General features: G+C 34.2%; 1 protein-coding gene across 3 annotated transcripts in view; it reads right to left on the bottom strand.

Moving 5' to 3' along the window:
* Positions 1–22,007, bottom strand: part of CDKL5 (cyclin dependent kinase like 5) — a 186,328-nt gene that overhangs the window by 110,309 nt on the left and 54,012 nt on the right. For all 3 annotated transcript variants that reach the window (XM_012784695.2, XM_012784690.2, XM_075999296.1), the window contains exons 2-3: positions 12,014–12,245; positions 9,293–9,327 (exon numbers count right to left, since the gene is read on the bottom strand). In XM_012784695.2, the coding sequence (XP_012640149.1) occupies positions 9,293–9,327; positions 12,014–12,077 (99 nt within the window). In that variant the 5' untranslated portion in view covers positions 12,078–12,245. The remainder of the gene's footprint in view (positions 1–9,292; positions 9,328–12,013; positions 12,246–22,007) is intronic.

Here is a 22,007-nt window from a genome sequence, read left to right as displayed (position 1 = left end):
ACACAAGCAATAAAGGAAAAAATAGATTGGACTTTATCAAAATTAAAAACTTGTGTACATCAAAGGAAAATATTAAGAAAGTGAAAAGGCAACCTACAAAATGAGAGAATATATTTGTAAACCATATATCTGATAAGGAACTTGCATTCAGGCTATATGAAGAACTCTTACAACTCAACAAAAAAGACAACTCAATTTAAAAATGCTCAATAGACTTAAATAGATATTTCTCCAAAGAAGATTTACAAATTGCCAACAGGCATATGAAAAGATGCTCAAAATTGCTAATAATTAGGGAAATGCAAATCAAAACCCACAATGAAATATCATGCTACATCCACTAGTATGGCTGCAATAAAAAAAATAATAAGGAAACAAGCGTCAGTGAGGATGTAGAGAAAATGGAAACCTCACACATTGCTGGTGGGAATATAAAGTGGTGCAGCCGCTGTGGAAAACAGCTTAAGCAATTCCTCAAAAAGTTAAAGAATTATCATATGACCTAGCATTTCCACTAGAAAACAGGGACCCAAGACTTGTATGTGAATGTTTCATAGCAGAACTATTCACACCAGCCAAAAGGTGGAAACAACCGGAATATCCATCCACTGATGAACAAGTAAATAAAAGGAGGTATTTAATACATCCATATAATATGAAAGAATATCATTCAGGCATAAAATGGAATGAAGTACCAAAACATATTGTGAGAATGTGTTTCTCTTCAACTGAAGAACTTTTTCATAGTCTCAATGAAGACTATTTTCTTCTTTGGGTACAAAGATTCAAGCCAGTGATGGGATACAGAGTAAATAGATTGTGTCTCTGTATACCCAGTCCCTAGCAAATTCCACTTCTCTGTTATGATAGTTGATGTATTAAAGAGATAACCCATATAAAACTTCCTGCCCAGCCATTCAAAGGATTTACCCAAATCCAGATCAAGGGAAAAGGAATTTTCAGTGGAAGTTCTCTACCTTTTTAATTTTACTCCTCAGGCTCCAAAAGCAAAGAGACAAACAGAAATTGAGATTGTTGGTTTACTGAGGCCACTATGCTGTTTCCATCATATTCTCCTAGTTAGGGCTTGCTCAACATCAGAAGTTAGCTAACTTTTTCTATAAAAGGTCTGATAACTAAATATTTTAGGCTTTGTGGGTCATACAGTCTCTGTCACAACTATTCAACCCTGTCACTGTATCAAAAAAGCATCCATAGAAAATATGTAAATGAAGGAGTGTGGCTGTGTTCCAACAAAACTTTATTTATAAAATAGGTAGAGGGCCAGATTTAGCCCACAGGCAGTAGTTTGCCAACTCCAGATCTACATTGTGCTGACAATGGTTCTCCAGTTCATCCTAATATGGTGGTCTTAAAAGCAATGATCTGGGCCTCATGGATCAAGTTTCAACTGTGCCACTGGAGAAAGGTTCTATAATTCATCATTACTACACCAAGGATTCTGGGTGTTCTGACACTCAGAGGTAAACAGAGGTTCTCACGATCCTATTCTCAGCTAATAATGTTACTCCCTAATTCTATTCCTATCTTGGCGGTAGTCCTCTTGTGGGCCTCTGGAAAATGTTTCCTCCCACCTCTTTATTATTGACATGAGTTTTTCTAAGCAGGCTTCAATGGAGAATTTATTGAAAAAAAAGGGAAAGGTTTCATACTATCATTTCAACTACCATCTTCTCTCACAATTACCTCTTCCAAACTATACTCTAACCTTTCTGACAATAGAAAACATGACTTTATATTTGCTAATTTATCGATGCTAGACTAAATTCCTCAAAATAACTACATCTTATCAATTTTTGCAGAACCAATGCCTAGCTACATGCCTGATATTCTGTAGGCATTCAATAGATTTTTCTTAAGCAGACATTTGGTTGAATTTCACTTTATAATGCCATGCCTGGAACACAGTGCTTTAAGTATAGGAAGGTAGGAAAAAAAATTCCTGATTTTTAAAATTAAAATGTTTTAATATATGAAAGAAACCATTAAATTAAGAAACATTAAAACTCAAAAGCATTGTATAATGTGAACTAAAGTTGCTAATTATATAGTATATCAGGGTTGGATTACTTTTTATATAGGAATAGATCACTATGCACTACTTTCTAGGCACTGGTTTCAACAATTGATAGAATTATGCTTAACTACTTGAGAGTATATGAGCATTTGTTAATCGGTGAATATATATTTCAGGCCTGTGTAAAAAAAAATGTTTCACATTCATTTTTGCTCCTGAAGTTTTGAAGAAAAGTGGCATCAAGGAGCTAGTATAAATCACTTAAGCACAGACATCTATCAGACTAATGAAATTATTCATCTTAAGGTGTAGAAAGTGTTCTCTTCTTTGAACTAATTTAATTATGTTTTTAAGATTAGCATAAAAAGGAATTCAAAGTCAACTTATAAGTGTTCAATAAATAATAACACTGACTTAAATTAGAGGACTAAAAACAAAGGATGCAGTAGAGAACTGTTGGAAAGTAGCAGGAACTTGGTTCCTTTTGGAGGGATCAAAGATGATCCCAAGGATTTTAATTTGGTAAACTGGAAAAACATTCCAGCCAACTCATCCTCTAAATGAGAGGGGAAAATGATGATTTAGGAACTAAATGACTATAAAAAGGATGAATAAAGTGGTCTTTTGTGTAGACAGAGCTAGTACTGGGGCTAATTCTAATATTAGAGCCATTATTCCTTTTATTGATAAAAAGACAACAGAAACATGGGTAGCTTTTCCTCTATCACCAGTATAGTAGAATCTTAAATATAAAATATTATAGTACAAAGTAGTAGAATTTTGGTGAGAGTTTTTCGGTGTTCTAGAGACTTCTATAATTAATTAGATCAACAACAAAAACCAAATCAAGAGCAGAAATCACACAGAAGTAATGGATCTATATGAGTGCCTCTATAAGAGATTGATTCTTTTTTCCCCATTAATGATTCCTCACTTAAAGTTCAGTTTAACATTGGCATCTCATTAATCTCCATACCTGCAGTAAATTAATGTCATTTAAAAGATAAGTACTGGCCGGGTTCAGTGGCTCAAGCCTGTAATCCTAGCACTTTGGGAGGCTGAGGCGGGAGGATCGTTTGAGCTCAGGAGTTTAAGACCAGCCTGAGCAAGAGGGAGACCTCACCTCTACTAAAAGAAAGGAAAGAAAGAAAGAAAGAAAGAAAAGAAAGAAATTAACTGCACAACTAAAAATATATAGAAAAAATTAGCCGGGCATGGTGGTACATCCCTGTAGTCCCAGCTACTCAGGAGGCTGAGGCAAAAGGATTGCGTGAGCCCAGGAGTTTGAAGTTGCTGTGAGCTAGGCTGATGCCACGGTACTTTAGCCCAGGCAGCAAAGTGAGACTCTTGTCTCAAAAAAAAAAAAAAAAAAAAACAAAAAAACATAAGAAAAGATTGTGCTGAAATAATCAATTAATACTGAAATTATTTCCAGTTTCTTACAATCTTTATCAAAAATCCCAAGCCTCTCTATAATTTGTTTTCAATGCTAGAAATTTTGCACAAAAAATGCAAGAACCCTCATGTTATTTTTATAAGGAATAAAGTAATGAGGAATTAAATAAGTACTCCCATATATTCAATCTCATTGTTGACTTACCTCTTTAATTTTTGTTTTAAAAATTCAATTCACATGTAAAACCTAAAACTAAAAAGTAAAGAAAAATATGTTTTATTTAATGTGGAAAAAAAACTAAAACAATAAAAGTTTGTTTTAGATGGCAGCCATTTGGCCAAGGCAAATATATGCCCCCAAATAACTATAAATAATCTGTTAAAATGTTGATGGGTTCATTGACTTTTCTTCACATATCTTCTTAAAATAGTTTGATTAAAAAAATAATAACCACCAAATCCTCATTCAACAATTTGGTGGAAAAACAAAATTAAAAGAAAAGAAACAAGGAATCACTAATTCAAAACGTATAATGCTTGCTAAAAAGGAAGCATTATAGCAAAAGATAAACTGTCACAGTTCAGTAATAACAAATAGCCAAAAATGCCTTTTAATAGGAGGAAATATGAGTAATTCCTGACTAGTGAATATTTAGTCTAGTCTACTCTTTCTAATACTCTCAATCTCTCAACTTGCAAAAGAGAAAAATGTGGCAGAATCCAGATTTTCTCTACCCTCTTTTTAATCTCTTACAATCTGGCATTCAATGTACCATTTTACTTATCACAGCAGTCCCTAAGCTTTTTGGTGGCACCAGGGTCCATTTCATGGAAGACAATTTTTCCATGGACGGGGGGGAAGAGGGGCTTCAGGATGATTCAAGCGCATTACATTTATTGTACAGTTAAACCTCTCTGCTAATGATAATCCATATTTGCAGCCACTCCCCAGCGCTAGCATCACTGCCTCAGCTCCACCTCAGATCACCCGGCATTAGATTCTCATAAGGAGTATGCAACCTACATCCCTCGCATGTGCGGTTTACAGTAGGGTTCAAGCTCCTATGAGAATCTAATGCTGCCACTGATGTGACAGGAGGCAGAGCTTATGCAATGATGTGAGGGGTGGGGAGCAGCTATAAATACAGATGAAGCTCCCTTCGCATGCTGGCCTACCCTCCTGCTGTGCTGCCCAGTTCCTAACAGCATGGTACTAGTCCCTGGCCCAGCGGTTAGGGATCACAGACCTATCAAATGGCATTGTTAAAGGAAATGGATTTACTCACCCCTCAATTCTTATCATCATCGATCTTTTTATGGATTTTTGCACTGATAGCAAATGCCATCTTTAAAAAATCTTTTTCTCTTGCTTGCAAGAGGTCTGCCTACCTCCTTTCAGTCTCACAATTTTAAACATCTCCTTCACTCTGCTCTGTACCTCTTAAAAGGCACAGCTCCATCTCATGCTCAAGTTAGCTATTTCTGGAGTCAAAGCCTAGTTCCACCACTTATTAGGCACATAACCTTGGCCCTATTACACAGCCCCTCTGTGACTCAGTCTACTCATCTGTAAAATGGGGATAAGAGTAGAGTTGTTGTGGAGATTAAGACATCTAATATAGTGTCTAGCATATGGTAGATACTCACTATGTGGTACTTAGTAGTATCAAGTTTTATATTCTGCTGCCATTTTTATTCTTTATTATTAAAGCCAAACTCATTATTTCTTAGAGAGCCTTTATACACTTAGACAGCCTTTGTAAGTTCTACAGTCAGATAAATGATGACCAATGCTTTTCCAGTTTACCACATTCAAATCCTTGAGATCATCTTCCACCCTCTGCAGGGACTGAGTCACTGCTACTGCAACAACTCTTTACTGCATCCTTCATTTTCAGTTCTCTAGTTTAAGTCAACATTATTATTTAACACTTATAGGCTATACCCCAATAGTGGATTGTTTATGGCTTTGTACAATTAGCTACCTCAAAAGCATATGTCATGTACTACTTCAAAACAAACAAACAAAAACGTCTCATAAATCAACCACAGCCACAGGAAAGGAACTACATGAATCAGCACTTCCCTGTCCTAGGCTCAATGAATATTATGTTCTAACCTCTATCAGGCTGCATAACCTCTTTCTTCAAGTTCTAATCTCCGCTATTTCAACCCCATTCAATTCTCCCGACTTTATTGTGAGCATGACCTTTTTAGGCTTCTGCTACAAAAATCATGTGGTAAAATATGTCTCCCTTTTCATGGGAACTTCAAAACAGACATGCAAATAAAGAGATAATCAACAATGCATATCTGCAGGGTAAAAGGTCCAAACCAGAACATTTTTCAAATGTGAGTAGTCACAAGGAATCATAAAAAGAAGCTTAACAGTCTTTGCTAAGAGTTTTCATATATATGCCAATGTGTATATATAACAATAAACAGAAGTTGTCAAAAAAAAAAAAGTACAAGCTGTATTTTTCTTTTTTCACTTGGCAGCATTCATTTCAGTAAATTAAAAAGTACGGTCTTTGGCCTGGATTAGCCCAACATCATATTGTGTTCACAAAAGACAAGATATATCTGTTTATAAACATAACCTCTAAATTATTGCAACAGTACACAGATTAAAACAGTGACTTTGACATTTCCTCAAATATACAATATGCTAAGAATTATTTAATTATATATACACCCACAACCAACCTTTTCAAAAAGATACCCAATTTATGCATAAATAATCACTCAGTCTTGGTTTATGCATTTTTATAAGCAGTTCACTAAATTTTTAAAGGTACACAAAATATATTGGCATGATTTTTTAACATATAATGAGTACAACAGGGAGAATTATATACATTTTTAACTATGAGTTTCATAGTAATTCATTTGTTTGATCCTAAAGCATAAATCTCACCAGAAGCATCAAATTCTCTATTTTTGGATATTGAGAAATAGATTTAAAGGTCTGATTTTAGCTGAGAAAAAGATATACTATAACAAGTCTAATGACTAAACAGCTGCAGATTCTAAAAAGAGTTTTATATTATTCTGAGATAGGCACTAATTTATGTTTTAAATTTCCTATCCAGTGAAATTTTTTTTTTTTAGATGTAAGAAAAGAGAAAGTAGCAATACTTGGAGAGCTGGTTTGAGTCCCTCATTTAGTGAAGGGCAGCAAAAAGAAAAAACTTTTAGATACAGCCTCATTTATAGCAACTAGACAGGTTTTTGTTTTTTCTTTTTAAGTATCTATTCTTCTATCTCTTCAGACAGACTGTAAGCCATAAAAGGGCAAGAAAACTATGGTTTATCCATCCTTGTAACTCCAAGTGCTCTACACATAGCCACCAGGAATCAGAGTTCACATTTAGAGTGGGTTTCCCAAAAGCAGAGATGCCCATTCTCATCCACTTTTACTCTGGGCTCATCTTGCTGACATTAACAGTGTGTGTTATTAGAACCAGGTATGTGCAACAACCATATTTTAACAAATGAGTAAATAGAAAGATTAAAACAATATACTTGACTAATAAACTTTATTTTTACATAACAGGCAGAAGGAAAACTTAAAGTCAAAAGAAAGTATAGGGAAAAGGATCAAAGGTCAAAGTATGACAAAGACTGGGAGAAAACATTTAGACTATTTGCATGATATATTATGTATCAGATATATGTATGTGCATAACATATGTATGCATATATGTATATATATGAGATATGTTTATGTCTCAGAAATCCTTGGGTTTTAAAACCCAAGATTAGGATTAAGAACTGACGCTTCCATTTGCTATGCTGTATAAGCAGAGCCATGGTATATAAGGAGGGATTATGTTCATAAAGCAGTCAAAGTTAACCCGGAAACTAACAGCCTAGTTCCCCCAAGTAATATCTACCCAGGAATTTTTTTTAAGCTTCAGAAATATAACTAAAGGAAACTCATCAAAAGCATAGAATTTCATTATGGAGTTTTCCATTTAATTTCAAACTGCAATAATATTTCTTAACAAGGTATTCAAGGTACTAAACTTATTTTGATTCCATTTAATTTATTGTTTTAAATTCTTAATCATCCTTAATCAAGAACCAATAGTATTCAAACCATTTTAAACGATTTATTGGCAAAGAGATCTTCAGATAACTATTATCAACACAAAATAATTTAAATATCCAATTTCAAGAATAGAAAAGCCATTGTATTAAAGAGATTTGTGATCTAAAACACAAAAATATTAGCTGTCATGAAGCCTTAAATCCAAAAGGTAAGCAGATTTTATACAATAGAAAAGGAAAAGCAAACATAAAAATATCATCTTTATTTACCTGTGTGTGTGTACATATACATACACACACACATCCACATATACACACATATATTACTATTGATAGATAAATAAATTCAAGAATTTAAATGTTTTGTGTTAAATTGCTAAGCTCATCTCAGAGATAAATAAGATCACCATGAAAATCACACACCAAAAAAACTTAAAACCTTGGTGTTAACAAATTATATGCAAAATAATGAGGCCAAATATTATACCAGACTAGGTATGCCATAATAGAAAAATATTTAACCTAATGTTTGAAATGATTAATACTTGCCTTCTTAAAGTTAGCCTCCAAGTAAAACATGCTCAACAATGAACAGCAGCTATGGAAAACTTCAGATAACTTCCCCGAATAATTTGTGATTATTATCATAGTCAAATATCTATAATAAGATTTCATGGCTGTTCAAGGGTGATCAACTACAGCCAGTAATCATAATCATGCCCCACTATCCCAAGCCCTACTTCATAACCAAATATCTATCCACTACCCTTTAGAATCTGGATTCGAATCCATCCAGCAATCTAAGTTACTGAGTCTACATGAAAAATGCTGAAAAAACTCCTTGCTTCTAAGTACTTAAATATAAATCTGTCACTACCTTGCTTTCTTCTTCCCATTCTACCGCCTTTTCTCTTTTCTTATTAAGCAGCTTTTCATTTACACAGTCATGTATCACTTAACAATGGGATATGTTCTGAGAAATGTATCATTAGGCAATTTTGTCATTGTGCAAACATCATAGAGTATAATTAGAGAAACCTAGATAGTATAGCCTATTACACACCTAGGCCATAAATCTGTACAGCATGTTACTGTACTGAATACTGTAGGCAACTGTAACACAATAGTATTTGTGTGTCTAAGGTATCTAAACACAGAAAAGGTATAAGAAAAATAGCATATTATGATCCTATGGGACCACCAGTGTATATGCTGCCTATTGTTGACCTAAACATCATTATCCGGTGCATGGCACAGGTTGTTTGGGAAAAACAGCATGTGATTGCAAAGACCTAAGGACTACTTAACCATGCAAGCTTATCCAAAAGTAGTTTCTTTTTTCTGAGTTCACACATTAATTCTATTTAAGCATCATAATCATAATCAGACAGTTTTAATTACACATTGAACATCCCTAATTCGACAATCTGAAATCCAAAATGCTCCAAAATCCAAAACTTTTTGACCACCAACACAATGCCACAGTGGAAAATTCCATACATATGTACTTAATATAAACTTTGTTTTATATACAAAATTATTAAAAACATTGTCAAAAATTACCTTCAGGCTATGTCTATAAGGTGTACATGAAACAAATGAATTCTATGTTTAGACTTGGGTCACATATGTGGAATATGCAAATATTTCAAAATCCAAAAAATTCCGAAATCCAAAACACCTCTGGTCTTAAGTATTTCAGATAAGAGATACTTAACCTGTATATGCCCACATGCACATACCTCTGCACTACTTTAGAAACACAAACATATATAGATATTTTCTTCTTAAAAATCATGTACTTGCCTTGTGTCTGCATTTAAGTACAACTCCATAGGCTCCTATAATAAAAAGAAGTAAACAGTCAAGGGCATGCACACCAACTACAGCTCTTGAAGAAATCAAAGTTCTGCTATATTTACATTGTTTATCAGTATATGTTATAATAATGATTCCTAAAATGACAATATTCTATGGTGATAATGCAATAGTGAGCCACATACAAACAGAGCATGGATATTTTATTACACATTTTTTATAAATCAGGAGTATAGACAAATCATTTCCCCCAACAAATATTTTTAATGTTTTTCTTGTTAAAATTTCACTTGAGACATTTTTTAATTTAGGCTACACATTTGTGGAGACAAGATTTGGTCATAAGAACTTTGAGAATAAATGAAAATTAACTCAAAAGATTCTAGGGAACTTAAAACTTAAGAGCTAATGACATCCCAATAGTAAACTCACTTGCAGAGCCTATCAAATAGGCTATCTGTCCTAGGGGACATTTCAATCTTCCTCTAGGATACTAGAATGTCTCTCCTGACTGGCAAATAGTATAGGTCTCAGCATTCCAAGTAATAACTAGTAGGAGTTGCTACCTTTTCGCCACAAATAAAGACTTGGTTTAAGTGCACAGGCCACAAGCACTCCCACTGTCCTTGGTGTATTTCCATGAGATTCATCACTATCTCTTGGGTTATGTATCCTATTATCTAGGTGATAAACTACTTCCTTAGAGGCAGAACACAGAGTTGACAGCAAGGGACCCAAGAAACTGAAGTTAAAGTTATAATGTAAAAAATTTAATTAAGAGAATCAAAACATAATGCATGGTAACTAAGCTTTACAGAAATGTTAAGAACATTGACTTTAGCAGATAGGCAAAGTCTGCATACATCTATGAGAAGGGGACTTCAGGGAGACAAAACTGGGAAATGTTATCTCCAACAGAGTCTAGAGGAGCCCAATGAGTCTCCCTTGCTTTGGTGGAGAATGGATGAATCTCATTAGGATGGAACCAGCCATTATAACCATCTAACTCAGGGGTCCTCAAACTTTTTAAACAGGGGGCCAGTTCACTGTCCCTCAGACTGTTGGAGGGCTGGACTATAGTTTAAAAAAAAATTATGAACAAATTCCTATGCACACTGCACATATCTTATTTTGAAGTAAAAAAACAAATGGGCAAAAATACCTGGATGTGGCCCGCGGGCCATAGTTTGAGGACGCCTGATCTAACTGAACTTCACAATCATCCAAGCCCCATTTAACTACCAGTGCCAGTTTTTCTATAGGGTAAAAATGCACTGTATAGGCTACAGGAATGTAGAGTTTGCCTTACTTACAATATGTATGCATTTCTTAGCCAAAAAAATCTGAGGTAGTTTACAAAGAAAAAAAAAATGTACCAGTGATAGTTCTGATTACAACTTAAACTAACATAGTCTGATATATATATATATATATATATATATATATATGAGACTCTAGTAATTTTGAGCCAATCCCTGAAAAAATGATCATCTATGAGTATATTGAGAAAAACAAGGTTATGAACCAGAAAAACTTAGGCCGTGGAACATTCCAACCTTGTTAGACCCTATGAGCCAACCTTCTCCAGTCAGCAGCTTTACTGCCTAACTCTCTAACTGCAATACTTTTGAAAAATAAATTTAAAAGGCAGCTATTATAGAACAGATAGTAGGCAAGAAATTATGAATTTTTATACAATGAAAAAAACAGAAAAGGAATTGACTAGTGAAGGAAGAAAGACCCATTCTTTTTATATGGTTTCAACTTCAGACCTTGAAATAAGCACCCAATGATTAAACTATTTTAATTGTTTTTATTTATTATTTACGAACTTAAAATCTTAAACAGTTTTGCTGTTCACATAGGTAAATATTTAAAACCTCTTTAGAAATTCAAAATATATTTGAAAATTCTGAAATATGATATTTTTGTAACATTTGCTTTAAAGATATAAATGCTAAGAAACCATAATTATAATCATTTATCCCTGTTAACAGAATCATTTATCAAAATTTCTAAAAAATTAATTTTAAGTCAGGGGTAAAAATTACTAAGCAGGAAAAATCAGGAAGAAATGACAATTTTTCTAGAAGTCAGCTTATGAAAAATAAATTACCGTATTTTATTAAATCAATTACATCATTAGTTGTAAGCATTATTTTATGTACTACTAGGAAAGAAAAAGTGCTGCCAATTAAGCTATGACCTGCTAATGATTATGAGATACATCCTAAGTTTTAGAAATGTTAAAATGTGACCAAAATGTGTACCTTGGAATTTATAAAATGTGGCTTGTTGTTTATAAAGAAATAGAAACTATGTATTCATTTATTTACCACATATTAAGTAAAATTTAACATATTCAAATAAATTTTAGGTTATTCAAAACAAGCCAGATATAAAAATAAAATGTAACCAAGAAAAAAAAGCAGACTAAAGAAACCATGATTCCTAATAAAAAGAATGAAATGAAGGGAGTATTAAGAAATCCTTGATTTATTAAAATTTAAAGGGTTTTTAAATGTTATTATTTTTTTATTGACAAGTAAGACCCAAATAGTTTCAGAGTAATTTTTAGTATTTTACTCTTAGACACACATCTAAATTGATATATGTTAAATTAACAGAATCTGAATTAGTAACATTTTTGGTAGTAGGTATAAATGTACATTGCTCAAAAATTCAAGGAATGAAGAAATTCCAACTTACCTTCACCTACAACCCCAAGGATCTCAAATTTATTCATCACATTACCAATGTTAGGAATCTTCATGAAGACAAACTCCTCTTTTGATGCAAGCCACAGAACATGGCACCAAAAAAGGGACTACTGAGAAAGCTGTGCAGTAAGTAGAACAAAAAATGTCCGAAGGAAGAAATTCTCACTGTTTGGCAGGAACTTTCACATATTTGTTCTAGTAGTGAAGTATTAAATGACTCCCTGAAAAAACAAACACAATTAAAAGCCATAAGTTTTATATTGCAATACTCTAATAACCTATCTTACATTTCTGTATAGTTCTTTTAAGTCCATGTTAATGTTTTATATGCTATTAATGAAAAAAAAATAGGGGGGAAAAATCCAAAATGGAATGAATGCAAACAAACAAATGAACCCCACTGTATTTGAAATGAATAACATAACCGCATTGAAGGGGACCAGGGCAAAGGAGTTAACCATGGGTTTTGAAAACAGTATTTTAACTACCTACTCTCTTCAAGCTAAAAACAAAAGGAAATATAAACAAATATTATACTCGGATATTTACTTTTACACAGTGATATGAAACTTCTTTATGTATATCCTAAGATTGAGCAAATAAGTAAATACATTGTGAATAATGAGATCTTGGTTTCTTACTCTCATAAAAGGAAGTTACAAAAAGAGGGAAGACTTGGAGTTAACAATTTTAGCTCCATTTTTAATATACAGAGCAATAGATATAAATGTGTGTGTAAATATATACACTCGCATACATATACTCCCTAGCTCTGTTGCTGAGGAGGTCTAGAAGCAATGACATCCCAATAGCCATGAGCACACTGGTGCCTCAATAAAAGAAACCAGGGTACCTTGGAGAAATAGCTGATTCCAAGGCTAGAGCAGTAAAAGTACAATAGGAACCTAGGATATATCTTCGGGGTGCCAGAAAGTAAGGAGTACATCAAAAGGCACAGGAGTCAGCCTGAAGTGACTCCTAATGGAATAATGGAGAATATTTGAGTAACAAATAAGGATAGTAATAGATTATAACCCCAGAATTAAAAAAAAGAAAAAAAGGAAGAATCCTTATTGACATAAATAAAGGGGGGAGAAGGAAAAGCTCTTTTGTAGAGTATAATTACAAATAATAAACATAGTGAGGGAATTAGAAAATCATCATTTGGCAATCATACTTTAGTAATAATTATTTCCGGCAAATATCATCAATATATACTAAGACTAGTGGTTGAAAGTTTGATGGAAAACAGGATATTATTAGTCTCAAAGTATCTCCCCACAAGATACCTATTAATTACAAAGGGAAAAATAGTAATTTTATAGTGAAGAATCCTGCCAGACACCACCTTAATTAAATGATCAAAGTTAACATCATTAATAAGAGGGCAAACCAACATCACCACTTCTGTGGCATTCCTGCCAGAAATGTAAAACCTGAATCTAACCACAAGAAGCAACAGACAAGCCCAAACCAAGGGATATTCTACTAAATAACTGGCCTGTATTCTTTAAAAATGTCAAGGTCATGAAAGGGAGAAAGTCCAGATTAAAGAAGATTAAGAGACATGATAACTAAATACAATGCATGATCCTGGACAAAAACGTTTTTTAGATTTTTGCTATAAAGGACAACTAATAAAATTGAAATGTCTACAGATTATAGTACTACTATCAATGACAATTTTCTGTTTCTGTTAACAGTACTGTGATTACATAAAAACAATGCTCCTGTTTTTAAGAAACAGCACAAAAGTTTTTAGAGATAAAGGGGCATCATGTCTGCAACTTAAATCATTCAGAAAAAAATTACATATGTGTGTATGGGGGAGGAGAAAGAGACAGACAGAATAATAAATCAAATATGGTAAAATATTAACATTTGGGGAATCTGGGTCAAGGATACAATAGGAAATAGGAAATTCTTTGTACTATATTTTTGCAACTTTTCTCTAAATCTGAAATATTTTCAAAATAAATTCTTTTGTTTCAAAAAACCTATCCTGTCTAAGAAGAATAACAGTGATATCGACAGAAAATGTTGATTTAAAAGGAAGAAATAAATCTAAACAAGACATTTTTGCTCCCTATAAAATTTGAACTTTTTAAAAACAAGAGTACCCATGTGATGTGGTTAAGTACTATCAAGAAGTAGTGCCCTTTTGTATACTGATGGTAGGAATGTAAACTGGTACAAGCTTTCTAAAGAGCTCTAAAGAACATTATGTTCATAATAAAATGATTTTAAAATGTTCATATCCTGATAAAGGTATCTGACAAAAACCTACAACAAATATCATTCTTAAGTGTGAAATATTAGACACATTCCCTTTAAAACTTAAGAACATGACAAGGAGTTCTACTATTTACCCCTATTAACAGTATTACTAAACATCCTGGTGGGTTCTAGCCAGGCCAGTAAAATAAAAAATAAATGAATAAATGTATAGTATTGGAAAGAGGGAAGCTAAACAGAACTTGCAGATACTATTGTCTACATAGAAAATTCAAAGGAATTCACAAACATTATTGGAATTGTAAGTGTTCAGCAAAGTAGCTGAACATAAGCTTAACAAGCAAATATCAACTACATTTGCAAATACCAGTAAGAACAGAAAATGTAATTTTTTAAAATCACATTTATAATAACAAAAAAGTAAGATACTTACGATTTAACAAAAGATATTCAAGACCTCTACTCAAATATATATATAATTTTACTTAAAGACATTAAAGAAGACCTAAATAGAGTTATCCAAATTTTAAGGCTAGGATGATTCAACAGTATAAAGATGTCAATTCTGTCCATATTGATAGTCAATGCAGTTCCAATCAAAATCCCAAAAGGGTTTTCTGAAGAATTAAGACAAGCTGATTTAACGATATATATGGAAGAGCAGAGTTCCAAGTACGAGCAACACCCTCCTATTGTAAGAATGAGAAGAAAAGAATAGGAAAAAGAAAGGAATGATATGAAAAGTAAGAAGGCCTAGCCTTGAGGGTAGGATCTGGCAAGGATGTCCTACTGAATATATTGAGGATTATAAAAGAGCTATGGAAATTAAGACAGGGTCATTTTGCCATGGAGATAGACAAATGAGCCAGTGGAACAGATATGAGAGCCCAGAATAGACCATACTTCAATATCCCTCTATAGCTTCCTATAGTTCTGACAGGAGTCAGAGTAACTCTTTAGGATAAGTTAGATCATGGCTTTTCTCACTCAAAACCCTCTAATGGCCTCCCATATCATTAAGAGTGAAAGCCAAAATCCACATGAGCCATAGGCCTTGACCTCTCCTCCTCTGATAATATCTCCTATTAGTCTCTCCCTTGGCTCACTTCCCTCCAGCCACACTGACCTCCTTTCACTATACTTATTTTAGAAAACTTTAGTTCAATGGAATCACAAATTTTTAAAGGATTGCTGTGACATTGAGAGAAAATGATGTCACAACTTGAGAAGAAATATTTATTCTATTCATTCATTAATAAAACAATTACTGACCACCTCTCATGTTTCAGGGAATGGGTAAATAAGACACACAAGACAATGGTAAACAAGATAGGCAAGGTCCTTGTCCTCATGGAATTTTACATTTTGCTGGGTTAGGAAAAATACAAGATTACCACCAGATACTGATACTTATGAAGGAGGAAAGAAAGACTGAGAGGGACGGCTTCTCTAAAGGGGTGACATTTGAGCTGAGATTGCAATGCAATAACAAGGAGGCAGCCATACAAAGATCTAAGTCAGTCACATTCTGGGTAAAAGATGCTCAGAGTGTTTCTGAGAATGAATCATTTTTTCATTTTCTATGGATGGTTTGGAAAAACACTCAGGAAACATTTAAATTTTCTCCTCCTCTGCCAATAATGGTATGGCTCATTTCAAAAGAAACTTGACATAAAAATTAATCATTCCCACTAAGAAGGCCCAGCACCCAAAAAGTTCTATATATAAATATATATAAAGAACATTTGGTCCCATCTATTCTCTGGGGCAATCAAAACTGAATAATGTAAACTGGGAATCAAGAATTTAAATATGTGAGTGAATACATAACATAGGTATCAAGAATAGGTCTTTTAACTGCCAGTATTCATACTGAAGGAAAAAAATTTTGTCACATTGTATTTAGCTACAATTTTGTATGAATAACACTGATTAATCTTTTTTAAAAAAAGACATAAAAACTCAGACACTTTAGCTTCTGGTAATGGCAAACTATATAACTTGTATGAAATGTCCCTTTGAGGACAAATACAAATTATAGAGAAAATACTTTTCAAAAACAGCTTAAAAGCCCTAAACACTTAACAAAATTGTGAAAAATTACTTGGCTAAAATTAAGGCAAAATAATAGAACCCAGAGGGATAATCCAAACCATGCAAAGCCATTTCAGTCCTTTTGGTATTTGAAGATCCATAAAATGGGAGAAAAACAGGCTTGCTCTTGAAACTCTTATAGACCAAGGAACACAAAGTCAAAGTCCAGAGTGTTTCAAAAGGAGAAAGTCTGATGAACCACCCATAACTCACTTGAAGCAGAAACCCCAAAGAGCTACACTCCCAGGATAAGGAAAATCAGAAACAAACCAGCTATTGGACAGATTTGAATTGTAGCTTTGTATCATCTGGTTAATCTATATAAAACCTCTAAATATACTTTGGATTAAGGCGGTCCCACATTCAGATTGGTAGTGCTACCAGTTGTCTGGGTGAAGGAAAGAAAAAAAAAAAAAAAGCAGTTCTCTGAGGGAAGATGGCATCAACCTAGGCTTCACAATATTGCTACAGAAAATAATCAAAGATGGCCAGATATACAAGGTCAGACACCAAGAACAAGAACCAACAGAAACTGAAAAAGAAAATGACCAGAAAGACTTACAATATTAAATGATCAGGAATAGCCTATAAAACAATTATAGGGTTAAAATAATAAAAACCAATTTTGAACATTTTGACAGAAATGAAAAGTCCAAAAAGTGAAAGACCAAATTTGAAAAATAAATTAGAATGCCAGAAAGAGAGAATAACAGAAAAAAAGAACTCAATGAAAGAGAAAAATATCAGGGTACAGAAGATTTTGAATGTTTTTAAAACTTGACCAAATGAGCATATAAACTATAGCAAAGAACTGCAGAATATCTTTGCCCTCAAGCACACACACATTTACAAATACTGATCATATACTAGGCCATAACACAATTCAAAACAAATTATAAGGACTGAAGTCAGAGGATGTTCTCTTTCCACAACTAAATTATGCAATAAATCAATCACAAAAGAAATAATTAGAAAATATTCATGTTTGGAAATAAGTACATTCCAAAATAATCCGTAAGTCAAAGAAGAAATTATAATAAACATTTAAAAATAACAAACTACAAATTTATAGGAAGAAGCTAAAGCAATGCTTAGAGAGGAAATTGAGACTCTTATATACGTATGTCAAAAATGTAAAAAACTAAAAATAAACTAAGCATCAATCTTAAGAGGTTAAAAAAGAACCACAAAGTAAATCCAATGAAAATGAAAGAAATAATTGAGAGCAAAAATTCATGAAATAGAAAACACACAAATGATAAAGAGATCAAAAGGGCAGAGTTGGATCTTGGAAACCAACGTCGGAACTCAAGAAAAAAAGAGAGAACTCAGCCCAGCAGATAGGTTGATTTCAGCCTTATGATATCCTGAGCAGAGAATCCAGCCACACCATGCCAGACTTCTGATCTACAGAACTGTGAGCTAATATATGGGTGTCATTTTAAGTGGCTAAGCTATGGTAATTTGTTATATAGCAGAAAGCTGATACAACAGCATCATTTCATTTACATACAGTTCACACAGGCAAAGTTGAATTATGAACTATATTAGGCATGCATATATAAGTGGTAAATCTATAAAAAAGTATTCAAGGAAGTGTTTATTGTAAAAATCAGGATATTAATTATCTCTAGGGAGGCGCCAAGATTGAGAAGAGATACAAGGAGGACTTTCTGGGACATCATTTCTATTTCTTGACTTGAGTGATGGTTAAATAGACATTTGCTTATAATTATTCATTAGAGTGTATATTTATGTTTTATGTATTTCTATGTTGTTATATTCTACAATAAAACAAGTTTTTAAGAACTCGAAATATTTCTGAAAATGGCATCACATATAAATAATCCCATGGTCATTTATATGAAGTAAAAGAATTTTCATCAAAAATATAACATTGCAGTATTACATTAAACAAAGTTTAACTATTCTGTCTCTTGGAGGCTCAGACTTCACATAATGTGCCATGTCTAGTACTGGGTATCACAACAACAAAACCAAAAACTCATAGTGACAGATAACCTGGACAGTGACCACTCTCCTAAAACCATGCCAAATGAGTAGCTGAAGGAACTGGGTGTGTTTGACCTCCGTGAGAGATGGACTGACATCCAAATGTCTGAAGACTCTTTGGGAAAAAAAAGGGATAAAGCAGGTGATTTATTTTAGGGGCCAGAACTAAGATCAGTGGTAGAAGTGAAAAGGAGACAGATTTCAGCTCAGTAGTAATTGAACAATGATCAACCATCAATGGTTTCATTCATTCTCATCTCTGTCATATTTGTCAGATGTACAATGGGCCAGCCACTATCGTGGATGCTTGAGGATACAGCAGTGAATAGCACAGACCTGGCTTCTGCTCTCATGGAGCCAAGAAAAGATCGACAATAAAAAAAATAATATGATCATTTCAGACAGTAACAAATATTATAAAGGAAATAAAACAAGAGTCTATGAGAGATAGTTATGGCAGTTAGAAAGGGGGTCCTTTAGATAGGTGGCCTGGAAAAGGACTGTCTGAGGTGGTGATATTTCAAAGAAATCTGTTCCATGTAAAGGAGCAAGTCACAGGCACAGGATCATGAGAGAAGCATTCAAGGCACTACAAAGAGTCTTACAGAGCTTGATACATTTAAAGAACAGAGAGGGCCTGTGTATCTGAAGCAGAGTTGATGCGGAGGAAACCAGCAGGTGGCAGGAAGGGGTTGCTGTAAACAGTTTATCCCTAGTAGAAAGCAGTTTTGTACTAAACTAGGTACCTTCCAACATGAAGATTCTAAGACTCTCAAAAATAATTTGAGTTTTTGATTACTAAACCAGTAACTTTGTAAACAAATAACCAAATGTATTTTAAAGTGGGTTTGTCTAGCACTAAGAAATATACCTAGAATTAAGCAATCCTGTCTCTGCATTGGCAAGTAAGCAGGTACCTACAAGAACTGACAGAAACATAAGGCATATAATTTATTTCATAGATATTAGTATTGAATTTAAGAGCTGCCTGGGCCCTGAATGTTCCCTTTGTTGTGGAAATTATAATCTTCATTTCAACGGGTCTTTTCTTCTTTCCAAAAAGAGTACAAAATCAGTTAAATCATGAGTTTTGCTTTTGTTCCTGGCATTGTTTTTATACATACAAATGAGAGAACCATTTTGTCACTGAAAATTGCACAGGAATATACTTGGTACATGACTAAACTTCTGTTATAATAAGAGAGTTCAAATAGTTTGAAAGCATCTTAAAACTCATGATCCACATATTGAAGAAAACCATTTCTATGGAATGCACAGCCTTGTGAAAACACCCTAATTAATTACTCTCTTGCAGAGACTTCTCCATGTTGAATATAAGCAAAGATAATGCACTCCTACTTAGTTTTCTTCCTAAATGGGACCATCTGACCCATAATTAATAGGATTTTCATTTTATTTTCCCAATAGTGGAGAGTAATTTAACAGTCCTCTATAATTCAATTCCCATTATTAAATCAAACCAATATGTCATTATTATGAGTTACACACAATTTACTAGCACAAAAATTTCAAACTACCAAACATATAGCTTGCCTCCTCATCCTTGACCTTTAGAATTCTTCCACAAGGTAGGAATTCCAGTATCAACCCAATGTATCTCCTCCCAGCTACTTGATACTTCCCAGCACTGCCAGTCCTACTGAACTCCCAGTCCTTCCTAAGAATCTGACGGCCTTGGGGTTTAGATTGAAAGACAGAGCTAAAATGGGATGATGAGAAATTCAGAGTTCATACAAATACTATACTAAAGATACCCTATTGGTTAAAAAAGTTTTGAAGGCACCTGAATGAAAATGTAAGGATCAATTTTAACATGGTTTCTTTGCGGTAGTATGTTCTGAATTTCAAATTCTAAATAACTGAATTTTAAATAAACTTACAGAAGTTGGGGACTACCTAGATTTTGCTAGACTGATGTGGATCGGAAAATGTGGTCCAAGTTATTATCCTCTATTCCAAGAAAAATAACTTTCAGATGAAAAAGGATGGAAGGAAATGAAGTCCAAGAACACCCATAGGCTTTACATGAATCCAAGACCATTGGCCTAGATAAATTTCATGCCTGAAATGCTTTAAGAGTGTCAAAATTAGACTACTGAAATTTAGTAGTTTTGGGAAAGTCACAGGGAAAAGAAGATGGGAACAAACACTGTCCAAGAGCAAATGTAGTCACATTTGCCAGACAGGGTAAAATAATACATTCTATAAACTTTACACCCGAGAATTTATAATTAAACAATCACTCAATAAATGTCTTGAGAGCCAACCATATGCCATGTACTGTGATAGACTCAGGGGACATAACAGTAAAAGAAATAGACAAGATCCCTATTTCATGGAGTTTAATCGAAGAATCACTTAAGTGTAAAATATCAAATATTAGTGCTATAAAAAAAGAGATATAAGGTGCTAGAAGGGCTTATGACAGGGGTTTTCTACCTAATTAGGGAGGGTTGGCTCTTTCAGAGAAAGCAATGAGTGAGCTGAAATCTGCAGGATAATTAGACATAAACTTATGGAGGAGGAAGGATGCTGTAGGAAAAAATGATTTATGCAAAAGCTCCAAGTCAGGAAGGAAACATGGCAGACACAAGAGATTTAAAAGCTGATGGGGGTGGGGTGGTAAATAACCTAGTACAAGATGAGCCTGGAGAAATAGCAGGTTGGGCTATTTTAAGTAATATAATCTTTATTGTGGGACATGAGGAGCCACCAGAGGGTTCTGAACAAGAATGGGAGGGATGGGCTCAGAAGCAGTATGACAATGATACGATTTGCATTTTTTTTTTTTTTTTTTTTGGAGACAGAGTCTCACTCTGTTGCCTGGGCTAGAGTGCTGTGGTGTCAGCTTAGCTCACAGCAACCTCAAACTTCTGGGCTCAAGCAAACTTTCTGCCTCAGCCTCCCGAGTAGCTGGGACTACAGGCATGTGACATCATGTCTGGCTAATTTTTTCTATATATTTTTAGTTGGACAATTAATTTATTTCTATTTTTAGTAGAGACGGGGTCTCTTTGCTCTTGCTTAGGCTGGTTTCGAACTCCTGACCTTGAGTGATCCTCCTGCCTCAGCCTCCCAGAGTGCTAGTATTACAGGTGTGAGCCACCACACCCGGCCTATGATTTGCATTTTGAAAAGATCATATAAGCTATAGAGTAGAGAATGGCTCAGAAGGGGAGATGTCAGTTCGGGGATAGAACAGCTAGGAAGCCATTGCAGCCACCCAGGTGAAAGACAAAGGCAAGATGGACCAAATTGGTGGATATGAAGAGAATGGATCGATTCAGCATGTGTTTAGAAGAGAAGTCAATATCACTGGGGATGAATTAGAGACAGTGAGGGAAAGAGGCATCAAAGAGAACATCTTAGCCGGGCGCGGTGGCTCACACCTGTAATCCTAGCACTCTGGGAGGCTGAGGCGGGCGAATTGCTCGAGGTCAGGAGTTCGAAACCAGCCTGAGCAAGAGCGAGACCCCGTCTCTACTATAAATAGAAAGAAATTAATTGGCCAACTAATATATATATAGAACAAATAAGCCGGGCATGGTGGTACATGCCTGTAGTCCCAGCTACTCAGGAGGCTGAGGCAGGAGGATCGCTTGAGCCCAGGAGTTGGAGGT

This window comes from Microcebus murinus, chromosome X (assembly GCF_040939455.1).
Source record: "Microcebus murinus isolate Inina chromosome X, M.murinus_Inina_mat1.0, whole genome shotgun sequence".
Lineage (NCBI taxonomy): Eukaryota > Metazoa > Chordata > Mammalia > Primates > Cheirogaleidae > Microcebus > Microcebus murinus.
The sequence above is the reverse complement of the archived record's forward strand: the minus strand, read 5'-3'. Positions and strand labels throughout refer to the sequence as shown.